The following is a 12639-nucleotide window of genomic DNA, read 5'->3' on the forward strand; positions in this document are numbered from 1 at the left end:
GTGAATGCCCGCAAGAAAATTAATCTCAGGGTAGTATTTGGTGATCTATTCATACTTCAGTAATTTTATTTTGATCTTTGTATGCCACAAATCTGAACTAACAGATGGGGCTATGACTGAAGCTTCAAGAATCAACAAAATGTCTTGGAAACGTCATCTGATACAGGAGGATTATTAAATGTTCAGTCTGAGTATTGAGCCCTGTACTTCTAAAACGTTAAATAAACTAGGTCATTGTGCCTGTTATTCTGCTTGCATTCCAATGGGTTTCCTGCAAATTAACTTGAAGAATACAATGAAGGCCCAGTGTATCCTGTTAATGTGCTCAAATAGGGCACATCTGATGTCTCATTTATCTGTAGGGCAGCCATTGTGCAAGGTACCACTGTGTTTTCCCATCGAGATTTAAGCTTTTCCATCTCTGCCATTTGAGCTAATAACAGTAATACCTTTGTGAAGTAAAGCAAGTATTCTGATTAATAATTTTATTAGTTTTGCTGTTTGTTAAACTATTCATTACTATCACTGCCGAGCTTCCTTGTACTGTGATGTTTGCCACATGTTATCAATGGGTTTGGAATGAAAAGCTGGGTTTTTTTGTGTGGTTATGGAGGGGGAAAGAATTCAAATAACAATAGCATAGGAGTGGCACGGTAGAGTAGTGGTTAGTGTAACACTATTACAACACCAGCGATCGGATTCAATTCCCGGCCCTGCATATCAGGAGCTTGTACATCTCCTTCCCCCACCCAATGACTGCGTGGGTTTCCTCTGGGTACTCTGGTTTCTTCCCACTTTCCAAAGACCTGGAGTCAGTAGGTTAATTGGTCATGTGGGTGTAATTGGGCAGTGTGGGATTGTTGGGGTGGAAGGGCCTGTAACTCTGCTGTATCTCTAAGTAAAATTTAAAACGAAATACAGTCAAAGTGCATAGTATAATGAGGATGTGTGTTGAAAGTATTTTAACCATCAAGTTATATCTTTGGTGTTCCTTGTTCTCCCTCTGTTATTCCATGTTATTGTATGCATTTTGTTTGCCATCGTGCTTTTGTTATTCTCTTTATTTTAATGTTCTCTATCTCAAATGATCTGAAAATTACTATTGCAGAGATGGCCAAGAGCTGGCAGTTTTATTGTATTGTGTCTAACCACTAACGAGGACCACTTCTTAGACTTGGAAATCTAGATTGCAACTTTAGTATTGAATTGTAACAGTGCTGTTCTTTAGGCGCTAAGTTAAAGATGGGCAAAAGAGTTTTGTGTCACCCTGAAGAGTTGTGAGTCCTAGGTAGGGGAGTCATCCTTTAACTATCATAAATAAAATAGATTACCTAGTGATTGTTGCTTGAGATTTAGTGGTGTACAAATTGGCTGCTGTGTTTTCTACATTACAGCTGTGACCACCTTCAAAAAGAACTTCATTAGCTGCAAGGCCAGTTTGAACATCCTGTGGGTATGAAGGGTCTTTTTCTTTCTTTGTGCTCTTGCAGGAATAGGGATTTGTTGAGCTATTAATGCATATGACTGGTCTGTGCTTCAGAAATAAATCTTGAAAGTTCCTTGTCTACAATTACTTTGTGACCTTTCCGCTCAATGAAGAGCAGGTCATTTTCTTTTTCAAATGGCCGCAAAGCAACATGGTTTAATCTTCTGGAATAAAGCTTTCATCTCATTACATTAGATGGGCTATAAAGCTGCATTGAAACATCCGGTGCGATGCATCATTTGCATCAAAGTAAATCGGTGAGTATTGGGAGCAGCCTGCAAGTGTTGCCATGCTTCTGGTGCCAACATAGCATGCTTACAGCTCACTAACCCGAGCTCGTGTGTCTTTGGAATGTGGGCAGAAACTGCAGCAACCAGAGAAAATCCACAGTCACCAGGACAGCATACAAAACCCTTACAGACAACAGTGAGAATCGAACTCTGATCTTACAGCTGGAGCTGTAATAGTATTATGCTATCCGCTGTGCTATGTTTCACCCCATTTTCTTTTGGAGATCTCAATTCTACTGATAAATGCTAAGGAAAACACTCTTTATTGGGAGGCAAACATGTGAAGCAATTGTGGACAATGACCTTTCAAATTTATTTCTTGCGTGTAGGGCAGTCCTGTGCGTTGCAAGATCAAAATCAGTAAATTTAAATCCTCTGTCAGGTTGAAATCCTTTTTGTTTCTCCAATCTTTTGACTATTCTCTGAAGTCGTCATCTATCAATACTAGAAGAAATATGCCACAGCTACTTAATAATTGTGATACGCTGGGTGAGTGCATTGGGCTAATCATAAGTCACTAGTTTGTATTTAGATTAATCTATGTAATTCTGGACTGTTAAAGTTACTACTTTTCCAGGCAGAACTGAATGAGGTGCTTGAAGAAGATAAACCAAACATGAATATCACTTTCCCTGAAGAAACTAAGCCTTCGACTGACAGAATTCCACAGGTAGTTTAAATCTTATTTGTATTCTTGTGTTATCAGTTAAATAAGTTTATTAAGATTGCATTTCTTGCAGTTGTGTTTTGAGGAATTTAAACTTTTATAGTCTTTAAAGAATGGCGCATATAGCAAAGAACAATACCAGTCCTCACATTTTGCCTCTAGGTTATCACTTCCATGAAGGTTAGTATGGACATGGTGGACCTGTTTCTTGCTACATGTCTGAGTTTTAAGAGGAGACTAACATCTTTCATAGTTTAGGATCTCCTATTTTATGGGTCACTGATTCTTGAGAATTTGGATAAAACAGGTTTTAATTTTGAAAAGAAAAAAAAATTTAAGTGTTAAGAAATCTAAACATATGTTTATAGAACAAGGTCTCAGTAATCAAGCAATATTTCGGTACAACCTCCTGATTTTGTAATTTTTTTCATAACATATGTGGTTTTCCTGTCATTACTTAGTTTTTGTCAACATAGACACAATAAAAAAGCTAATTATTCCTATTTGTTTAGTCTTACATAGATTTAGAGCTTTTAAATCATTGTGTCTACACAATAGGTACACATATATGCTGTTAAATGTTGAATATTCACTTTTGTTCATTTTTTTATACTGTTTCACGTGTACTCCTTTAAAAACAATTACATCATGCAACTTTTATCATTAGCATTAAATATACAAAATAACAATTTTGGACAAAGGAAGTTAGAGATAGCATAGCATTAAAAAAGTATAACAGAGCTAAGGTGAGTGGGAAGACGGATGATTGGGAAATTTTTAAGGAGCAACAGAACTTAACTAAAAAGGCAATATGGGGAGAAAAAATGAGGTATGAACGCAAGCTAGCTAGGAATATAAAGGAGGATAGCAAAAGTTTTTTTAGGTATGTGAAGAGAAGGAAGATAGTTAAGAACAATGTTGGGCCCTTGAAGAATGAATTGGGAGAAATTGTTATGGGAAACAGAGAAATGGCAGACGAATTTAATAAGTACTTTGGATCTGTCTTCAATAGGGAAGACACAAGCAATCTCCCAGATGTATGGATGGGCCAAGGACATAGGGTAACAGAGGAACTGAAACAGATTGACATTAGGAAGGAAACAGTGATGAGTAGACTGATGGGACTGAAGGCTAACAAATCCCCAGGTCCAGATGGTCTGCATCCTAGGGTACTAAAGGAGGTGGCTCTGGAAATTGCGGATGCATCGGTGATCATTTTCCAATGTTCCTTAGATTCAGGATCAGTTCCTGAGGATTGACAAATGGCTAATATTATCCCACTTTTTAAGAAGGAGGGAGAAAACAGAGAACTATCGCCCTGTTAGCCTAACATAAGTAGTGGGGAAGATGCTAGAGTCCATTATTAAAGATGAAATAGCGGCATATCTTGATAGCAGTGATAGGATTGGGCCGAGCCAGCATGGATTTACCAAGGGCAAATCATGCTTGACTAATCTATTGGAGTTTTTCGAGGATGTAACCAGGAAGATAGACGCAGGAGATCCAGTGGATGTGGTGTACCTTGACTTTCCGAAGGCATTCGATAAGGTACCACATAGGAGATTGATGGGTAAAATCAGAGCTCATGGCATTGGGGGGAGGATATTGACATGGATAGAAAACTGGTTGGCAGATAGAAAGCAAAGGGTAGCAGTGAATGGGCGCTTCTCGGAATGGCAGGTGGTGACTACTGGGGTGCCACAGGGCTCGGTATTGGGACCACAGCTGTTTACGATTTACGTCAATGATTTAGAGGAAGGCATTGTGAATAACATCAGCAAGTTTGCTGATGATACTAAACTGGGTGGCAGTGTGACATTGATGAGGATGTTAGGAGAATTCAAGGTGACTTGGATAGGCTGGGTGAGTGGGCAGAAACTTGGCAGATGGCGTTTAATGTGAATAAGTGTGAGGTTATTCACTTTGGGAGCAAGAACAGGAAGGCAGATTATTATCTGAATAGTGTGGAGTTAGGTAAGGGAGAAATACAAAGAGATCTAGGAGTACTTGTTCATCAGTCTCTGAAGGTGAATGAGCAAGTGCAGCAGGCAGTGAAGAAGGCTAATGGAGTGTTGGCCTTTATTAGAAAGGGAGTTGAGTACAAGAGCAAGGAAATCCTTTTGCATTTGTACAGGGCTCTGGTGAGACCACACCTGGAGTATTGTGTGCAGTTTTGGTCTCCAGGGTTAAGGAAGGACATCCTGGCTGTGGAGGAGGTGCAGCGTAGGTTCACTAGGTTAATTCCTGGGATGTCCGGACTGTCTTGCGCAGAGAGGTTAGAAAGATTGGGCTTGTACACACTGGAATTAAGGAGATTGAGGGGGGATCTGATTGAGACATATAAGATTATTAAGGGATTGGACAAGATAGAGGCAGGAAATATGTTCCAGATGCTGGGAGAGTCCAGTACCAGAGGGCATGGTTTAAGAATAAGGGGTAGGTCATTTAGGACAGAGTTGAGGAGGAACTTCTTCTCTCAGAGAATTGTGGAGGTGTGGAACGCGCTGCCTCAGAAGGCAGTGGAGGCCAATTCTCTGGATGCTTTCAAGAAGGAGCTAGATAGGTATCTTATGAATAGGGGAATCAAGGGTTATGGGGACAAGGCAGGAACCGGGTATTGATAGTAGATGATCAGCCATGATATCAGAATGGCGGTACAGGCTCGAAGGACCGAATGGTCTACTTCTGCACCTATTGTCTATTGGTGTTGACATCTGACGGTGATGACAAAACACTTTTTTACATGACATGCATGAGTTGTATACAGGAGCAATCTTGTTTTCCCTCTGTTGCTAGCTGCCTCTGGCCTCTACTTAAAATGCATAAATTTATGTCATTAATTTAAAATTCTTTCTATACAAAAGACAGTGACATGTCGTGGTTGTGACAGTAGCAACATCAATGAAGGTCAGATCACAACCTGGTGCATCTAAAACCCTGCTACGTGCCTCTGGTGAAGAGTAAACCTGCAACCTCGAGGACAGTGAGAAAATGGTTGGAGGAGGCTTATGAGACGCTCCAGGGTTGTTTTGAGGTGACAGACTGGCAGGCACTCTGTGAGCCACATGGAGAGGATATTGATGGGCTCACAGAGTGCATCACTGATTACATCAACTTCTGTGTGGACTGCAATGTTCTGACAAGAACTGTCCTTTGTTATTCAAATAACAAGCCATGGGTGACAAAGGACATTAAGGACATCCTGAACGCTAAAAAGAGGGCGTTTAGAGATGTAAATAGGGAGGAGCTGAGGGCAATACAGAGGGAACTGAAAACCAGGATCAGGGAGGCTAAAGACAGGTACAGGAGGAAGCGTGAGTGGAAACTCCAGCAGAACAACATGAGAGAGGTCTGGAGGGGGATGAGGACCATCACTGGGTTCCGGCAAACTAGCAACAGAGGAGCTGAAGGCGGTGTGGACAGGGCCAATGAACTTAACCTGTTCTTTAACAGATTTGACATTGTGGCTCCTGCCTGTCCCCCACATGAGCCATCTGTTGTCGGCCCCCAACCAACACATGTTCCACTCTCCCCTCCTACCCCTCCTCACAGTCCCCCACCCTGCTCTCATGACTATACCCCTTCCCCACACGAAACCACCACGGTGGGCTTCACAGCTGAACAGGTGAGAAGACAGCTGAAATGTCTCAACCCAAGCAAGGCTGCAGGACCGGATGGTGTCAGTACCAGGGTGCTCAAAGCCTGTGCCCCTCAGCTATGTGGAGTACTCGCCATGTATTCAACATGAGCCTGAGGCTCCGGAGGGTTCCTGTACTGTGGAAGACGTCCTGCCTCGTCCCTGTGCCGAAGACGCCGCACCCCAGCGGCCTCAATGACTACAGACCGGTGGCATTGACCTCCCACATCAGGAAGACCCTGGAGAGACTTGTGCTGGAGCTGCTCCGGCCTATGGTCAGGCCATACTTAGATCCCCTCCAGTTTGCCTACCAGCCCCGACTAGGAGTTGAGAATGCCATCGTCTACCTGCTGAACCATGTCTACGCCCACCTGGACAAGCCAGCGAGCACTGTGAGGGTCATGTGTTTTGACTTCTCCAGTGCGTTCAACACCATCTGCCCTGCTCTGCTGAGGGAGAAGCTGACAGCGATGCAGGTGGATGCTTCCCTGGTGTCATGGATTCTTGATTACCTGACTGGCAGACCACAGTACATGTGCTTACAACACTGTGTGTCTGACAGAGTGATCAGCAGCACTGGGGCTCCATAGGGGACTGTCTTGTCTCCCTTTCTCTTCTCCACTTACACCTTGGACTTCAACTACTGCACAGAGTCTTGTAATCTTCAGAAGTTTTCGGATGACTCTGCCATAGTTGGATGCATCAGCAAGGGAGATGAGGCTGACTACAGGTCTATGGTAGGAAACTTTGTCACATGGTGTGAGCAGAATTATCTGCAGCTTAATGTGAAAAAGACTAAGGAGCTGGTGGTAGACCTGAGGAGAGCTAAGGTATCAGTGACCCCTGCTTCCATCCAGGGGGTCAGTGTGGACATGGTGGAGGATTACAAATACCTGGGGATACGAATTGACAATAAACTGGACTGGTCAAAGAACACTGAGGCTGTCTACAAGAAGGGTCAGAGCCGTCTCTATTTCCTGAGGAGACTGAGGTCCTTTAACATCTGCCGGACGATGCTGAGGATGTTCTACGAGTCTGTGGTGGCCAGTGCTATCATGTTTGCTGTTGTGGGCTGGGGCAGCAGGCTGAGGGTAGCAGACACCAACAGAATCAACAAACTCATTCGTAAGGCCAGTGATGTTGTGGGGATGGAACTGGACTCTCTGACGGTGGTGTCTGAAAAGAGGATGCTGTCTAAGTTGCATGCCATCTTGGTCAATGTCTCCCATCCACTACATAATGTACTGGTTGGGCACAGGAGTACATTCAGCCAGAGACTCATTCCACCGAGGTACAACACAGAGCGTCATAGAGCGTCCTGCCTGTGGCCATTAAACTTTACAACTCCTCCCTTGGAGGGTCAGACATCCCGAGCCAATAGGCTGGTCCTGGACTTATTTCATAATTTCCTGGCATAATTTACATATTACTATTTAACTATTTATGGTTCTATTACTATTTATTATTTATGGTGCAACTGTAACGAAAAGCAATTTCCCCTGGGATCAATAAAGTATGACCATGACTAAAAGTTAACATCAGCACAAGAAGCTTAAACAGAAAAGCTGAATAAACTTGGTTTTGCATGTCCAATTTAAGGAGCTGTAGAAAATACGATACTTTTAAGAAATTAGGTGCTCTCTTGAATATTATGTGGGGAGAAAATAGGCAATTCTCTTTGGAGCATCTGGTTTACTCCAGCTGCGTTTCAACTGAAATCTCCAGGATGCTTTGTGAAAACAGTGGGGTTGCTCATCAGCAGTGCTCCAGCAAACAGAACATTGAACAGTACAGCATTGTACAGCCCTTTGGCCCACAAAGCTTTCCATTGTACTATCATCCGTGTATGCCTATCTAAGAGTCTATTAATTTTCCTGGAAGAGTAGCACATTGTATACACCTAGCACTCTGTTTTAAAGAAGAACAACTCTGATATTCTCCTCTATACTTTCCTTCAATCATCTTAAAATTATTAGCCATTTCTGCCCTAGGAAAAAGTCTCTGATTGTCCATGGAAATCGGTGTGGACAAGGTGGATCTGTTTCTTGCTGCATGACTTAGTTTTAAGAAGAGACCAACATCTTCTATGCCTGCTATCTTGTACACCTTTTGTCAAGTCTCCTCTCATCAGCAGAAAATTCTTAGATTGCTTAACTTACCCTGATAAGACATGCTCTGTGATCCAGGAGCATCCTGGGAAACCTCTGCATCGTCTCTAAGGCTTCCCTTTACTGTCATTTGGATGACGACCATTCATTGTTCCAGAAATAGCTCTCCACATTAGCATCGTAGGGTTGTACAGCACAGAAACATGCCTTTCAAACATCGACTAACTATCCATACTAAACTCATCTACCAGCCTACTGGATTGAAGGTCTGTAACCTGCAGTTCTGCAGTGACTCTCTTTTGAAAGGAATGTCTGAATTGAGGACCTTTTGTGTCATGTTTTGAAGGTGTTTTCCAAGATTAATTTTCAGGAATCAGATTTATCCTTTTGGGACTAAAATTTATCTTCAGACCCAAAATTCAGCTGAGTCTCCTCCTGAACTTGGGTTTGTTTCCAGCATCTGGATCTTCAACTTGCAAGCAGTCTGGACTGGATTCAAATAAAACACGGAGTTCGGTTCTTTATAGGGCTTCAGTGCATAGTATGATTTAGAAACAGTTGATAGGTTGTTATATTAAATCAATATGAACAGCTAAAGGCTCCCTAGTGAGTTCCATGGGTAGAGTCTCAAATTAAAGAATTGGCCATTCAGAACTGAGATGGGAATAATTACGCAAACGCAAGGAAATCTGCAGATGCTGAAAGTTCAGGCAACACACAAAATGCTGGTAGAACACAGCAGACCAGGCAGCATCTATAGGAAGAGGTACTGTCAACGTTTCAGGGCAAAACCCTTCGTCAGGTCGAAATGTTGACTGTACCTCTTTTTTTAGATTATGAGAACACTCAGTCCTCTTTTATTGTCATTTAGAGATGCATACATGCATTAAGAAATGATACAATGTTTCTCTGGAGTGATGTCACAGAGAACAGGACAAACCAAAGACTAACACTGATAGAACCACATAATTATAACATATAGTTACAGCAGTGCAAAGCAATACCATAATTTGATAAAGAACAGACCATAGGCACAGTAAAAAAAAAAGTTCTCAAAGTCCTGAGTTGGTCAACCCCTGAGTCCCCGATAGCAGGCGGCAAAAGGGAGAAACTCACTGCCATAAACCTCCAGGCACCGTCAACTTGCCGATACCTTGGAAGCAGCTGACCCTGAGTCCATCCGTCCGAAAACTCCGAGCTTCCAAGCAGCCTTTCCGATACAGCCTCCCGAGTACCATCCTCTGCCGAGTGGCTTCGCCCTCTCCCTGGCCACTGAAACACGTAAAGCCGAGGATTTCGGGGCCTTCAGCTCTGGAGATTCCGGTTACCACACTGTAGCAGCGGTAGCAAAGCAGACATTTCAGAAGTTTTCCAGATGTTCCACTGTGCTCTCACGTCTGTCTCCATCAAATCAGAATTGAGCACAGTCCCCTACTTGACAAGTAACAGATATTCATCACCGAAGTGGCTGCACGCGCTGTCGTCGTGCCACCATCTTCTCCCCCTCCCGGGAGTACCACTTCCTATAGATGCTTCCTGGCCTGCTGCGTTCCACCAGCATTTTGTGTGTGATGGGAATAATTAATTTTGAAAGTTGTAAAGCTTTGTAATTTTCTACCCCACAAAACATTGGTTATTGCTCAAAGGGGTTTGTAGTCAGTTTGTACTCATGTTCCTTTAGTTCCTTTTTATAAGTCTCTTTTTGGTAGTTTTCTATCAGTCAAAAGTTATCCAAATAGTTTATTCCCGGTTTGATACTGAGAATTAACCAAATGTTGATCATAATGTGAATTGTGTTTGGTAGTATTTTGCTTTAGTATTAATTGTGCTTGCTTGTTTTTAATTACAGTCCAGTACGACAGCTGCAGATGGACTGGAAGGCACTTTGACGGAGAGGATTGAGATGTACAGATGTGCAATAGACAACGCTAAACAATCTGGCGAAAGTTCCAAATTGCGAAGATATGAACGCGGCCTTAAGGTATTTTTTTAAAAAGTTGATGGTCTGTAATCTAATTAGTACACTTGTCCAATTAGAATTGATGAGCCTGATCTGTTTCTGTGGCATAATGTCTTTACTTTGAAAAGGCAGCTAGTGCTTTCATAGTGTATATAGAAACATAGAAAATAGGTGCAGGAGTAGGCCATTCGGCCCTTTGAGCCTGCACCACCATTTATTATGATCATGGCTGATCATCCAACTCGGAACCCCGCCCCAGCCTTCCCTCCATACCCCGTGACCCCCGTAGCCACAAGGGCCAAATGTTGGAACATCATGGGCAAATAAACTCTTCTGGGGCTTTTCCAATAAGAGTTTATTCATTTTAACATTCTGTCGTCTGATTATTGGGTTCAAACTATTGTTGCTGTGTTGAATGTTGGCCTAGATTATATGTTTGAATTGTGGATTAGGGCTTGATCTGTAGCCTTTTGACCGTTGGGAACCGCTTGTGCTTGTTGGTCAAGAATACCCAAATTGTGGATGACGGGCAAATCTGCAAATTAGCTTTTTCAGTTTCCTAACTGATTGGACTTTTCTTTTTAAGACTCTACAATCAATGCTTACATCTGTGAAGAAGGGGAAGCAGATTAATGAAGAGGACATCCCACCTGCTGTGGCTTCTGGGAAAAATAATAACACAACTGCTCTGCCCATCTCGGAGACCTCAACATCTTTAATGAGGGATCAGTCTCCACTGATAGACCTTCCTGTGTCCAGAGAGCCTCCCAAGCCTGCAGCAAGATCTGCAGCGCCTCCATTGTTACCCAAGCCAAAGATATCTGTACCTGAGGTTACTCCTCCATCAGTCAAGAGGCCAAGCACACAGGCACTGCCAGAACCTGCAAAACTAGAAACAGCCACCCCTGTGCCTAATAACAAAGAAGGTAGGGTCAGACTTCTGCGTGCATTGTACAGTTTTTATTTCCTGATTTTAAATAGCTGTTGCCCCTCAGCGGGCAGCTTTACGTGGCCGAGTCGGAAGCTGAGAGCTCAAGTGCCACCACAGAGACTTGATCACAAAGTGTAACCTGTTAGTCTTCATTGCCGTCCTGAGAGTGTGTGATATTGCCATTTGGATAAGATGTTAAACCTGTCACGTAGCATAACAACAGAAACCATAAGACTTGTAGCATAGTAGAGGTCCTTTGGACCTTGATGTTTCAATATTTTTAATGTAGTTTAAGATCAACCTAACCATTCCCTCCTACATAGCCATCCATTTTTCTATCAACCATGTGCCTATTTAAGAATTTCTTAAATGCCCCTAATGTCTCTGCCTCCATCACCAGCCCTAGCAGGGCGTTCTACGCATCTACCATTCTGTGCATTTTTTTTTTAAATGCCTCTGACATCCCCTTTTATACTTTGCTCCGGTCACATTAAAATTGTACCCCTTGTAATTAGCCATTTCCATCCCAGAAAAAAGTCTCTGGCCATCCACTCTATTTATGCCTTTTATCATCTTGTACACCTCTGTCAAGTCACCTTTCATCTCCTCTGCTCCAAAGAGAAAAGCCCTAGCTCATTCAACCTTTCATCATAAGACATACTTCCTTATGCAGGCAGCATCCTGGTAAATCTGCTCTGCATCCTCTAAAGTTTCCACTTCCTTCCCATAATGATAAAATCACAACTGAACACAATATTCGAAGTGTGATCTAACTAGGGTTTTGTAAAGCTGCAACATTACCTCATGACTCTTGAACTCAGTCCCATCACAAATGAAGGCCAACGAACTGTAGCCCTTCTTAACCACCCTGTCACCTTAAATGGCAACTTTGAGGGTTTTCTGCAAGCTTATTGGGTACAGTGATAGTTTAAGCCAGTGGTCGCCAACCTCCGCGCCGCGGACCGATACCGGGCCGCGAAGCATGCAGGGGTGCAGTGGTAGCCGGAATGCACCCAGCACACCTTTAAGAAAAAAGCCGAAATAAACAAGCTAATTAATTAGATGCCGCCTGGCACGTAAATGTCGGGCCAGATCAGAGGCAATTGCCGATTGCGTCGCCTCTGATCTGGGCCAACATTTACATGCTGGGCGGCACCTAATTAATTGGCTTTTTTCTTAAAGATGTGCTGGGTGCGTTCCGGTTACCGCTGCACCCGTGCATGCTTCGCGGCCCAGTATCGGTCCGCGGCCCGGAGGTTGGGGACCACTGGTTTAAGCATTGCAACAATTATACAGTTCATCAAATGTACTTAATTATTTGTCATAAGTTGTATTAAAATATGCCTTTTAATCATTACAAAATGCAAAACAATGTAATTCATATTAATACTGAGATAGTCTAATATTGTGTTTCTAGTATATTTTTTGACTTTATTGCAAGCATCACCTATGGTCAGACTGTTATTCTGCTACCTCGAGGTTAGGAGACTACAAAAAAAATCTGATGATTCTAGTTACCTGGTTAAGATTTTCCCATTTGTCAACCACAATCTAAATTTA

The 12639-nt window shown here is 42.7% G+C and overlaps 1 protein-coding gene across 3 annotated transcripts in view; it reads left to right on the forward strand.

Moving 5' to 3' along the window:
* The window catches only part of cc2d1a (coiled-coil and C2 domain containing 1A), a 135295-nt gene that overhangs the window by 18576 nt on the left and 104080 nt on the right, over window positions 1-12639 (forward strand). For 2 of the 3 annotated variants that reach the window (XM_063035825.1, XM_063035827.1), the window contains exons 4-6: window positions 2354-2446; window positions 10038-10169; window positions 10735-11074. In XM_063035825.1, the coding sequence (XP_062891895.1) occupies window positions 2354-2446; window positions 10038-10169; window positions 10735-11074 (565 nt within the window). The remainder of the gene's footprint in view (window positions 1-2353; window positions 2447-10037; window positions 10170-10734; window positions 11075-12639) is intronic. The other variant, XM_063035828.1, reaches the window with a different exon arrangement.

The sequence above is a fragment of the Mobula hypostoma genome, chromosome 29, assembly GCF_963921235.1.
Source record: "Mobula hypostoma chromosome 29, sMobHyp1.1, whole genome shotgun sequence".
NCBI classification, from domain to species: Eukaryota; Metazoa; Chordata; class Chondrichthyes; order Myliobatiformes; family Myliobatidae; genus Mobula; species Mobula hypostoma.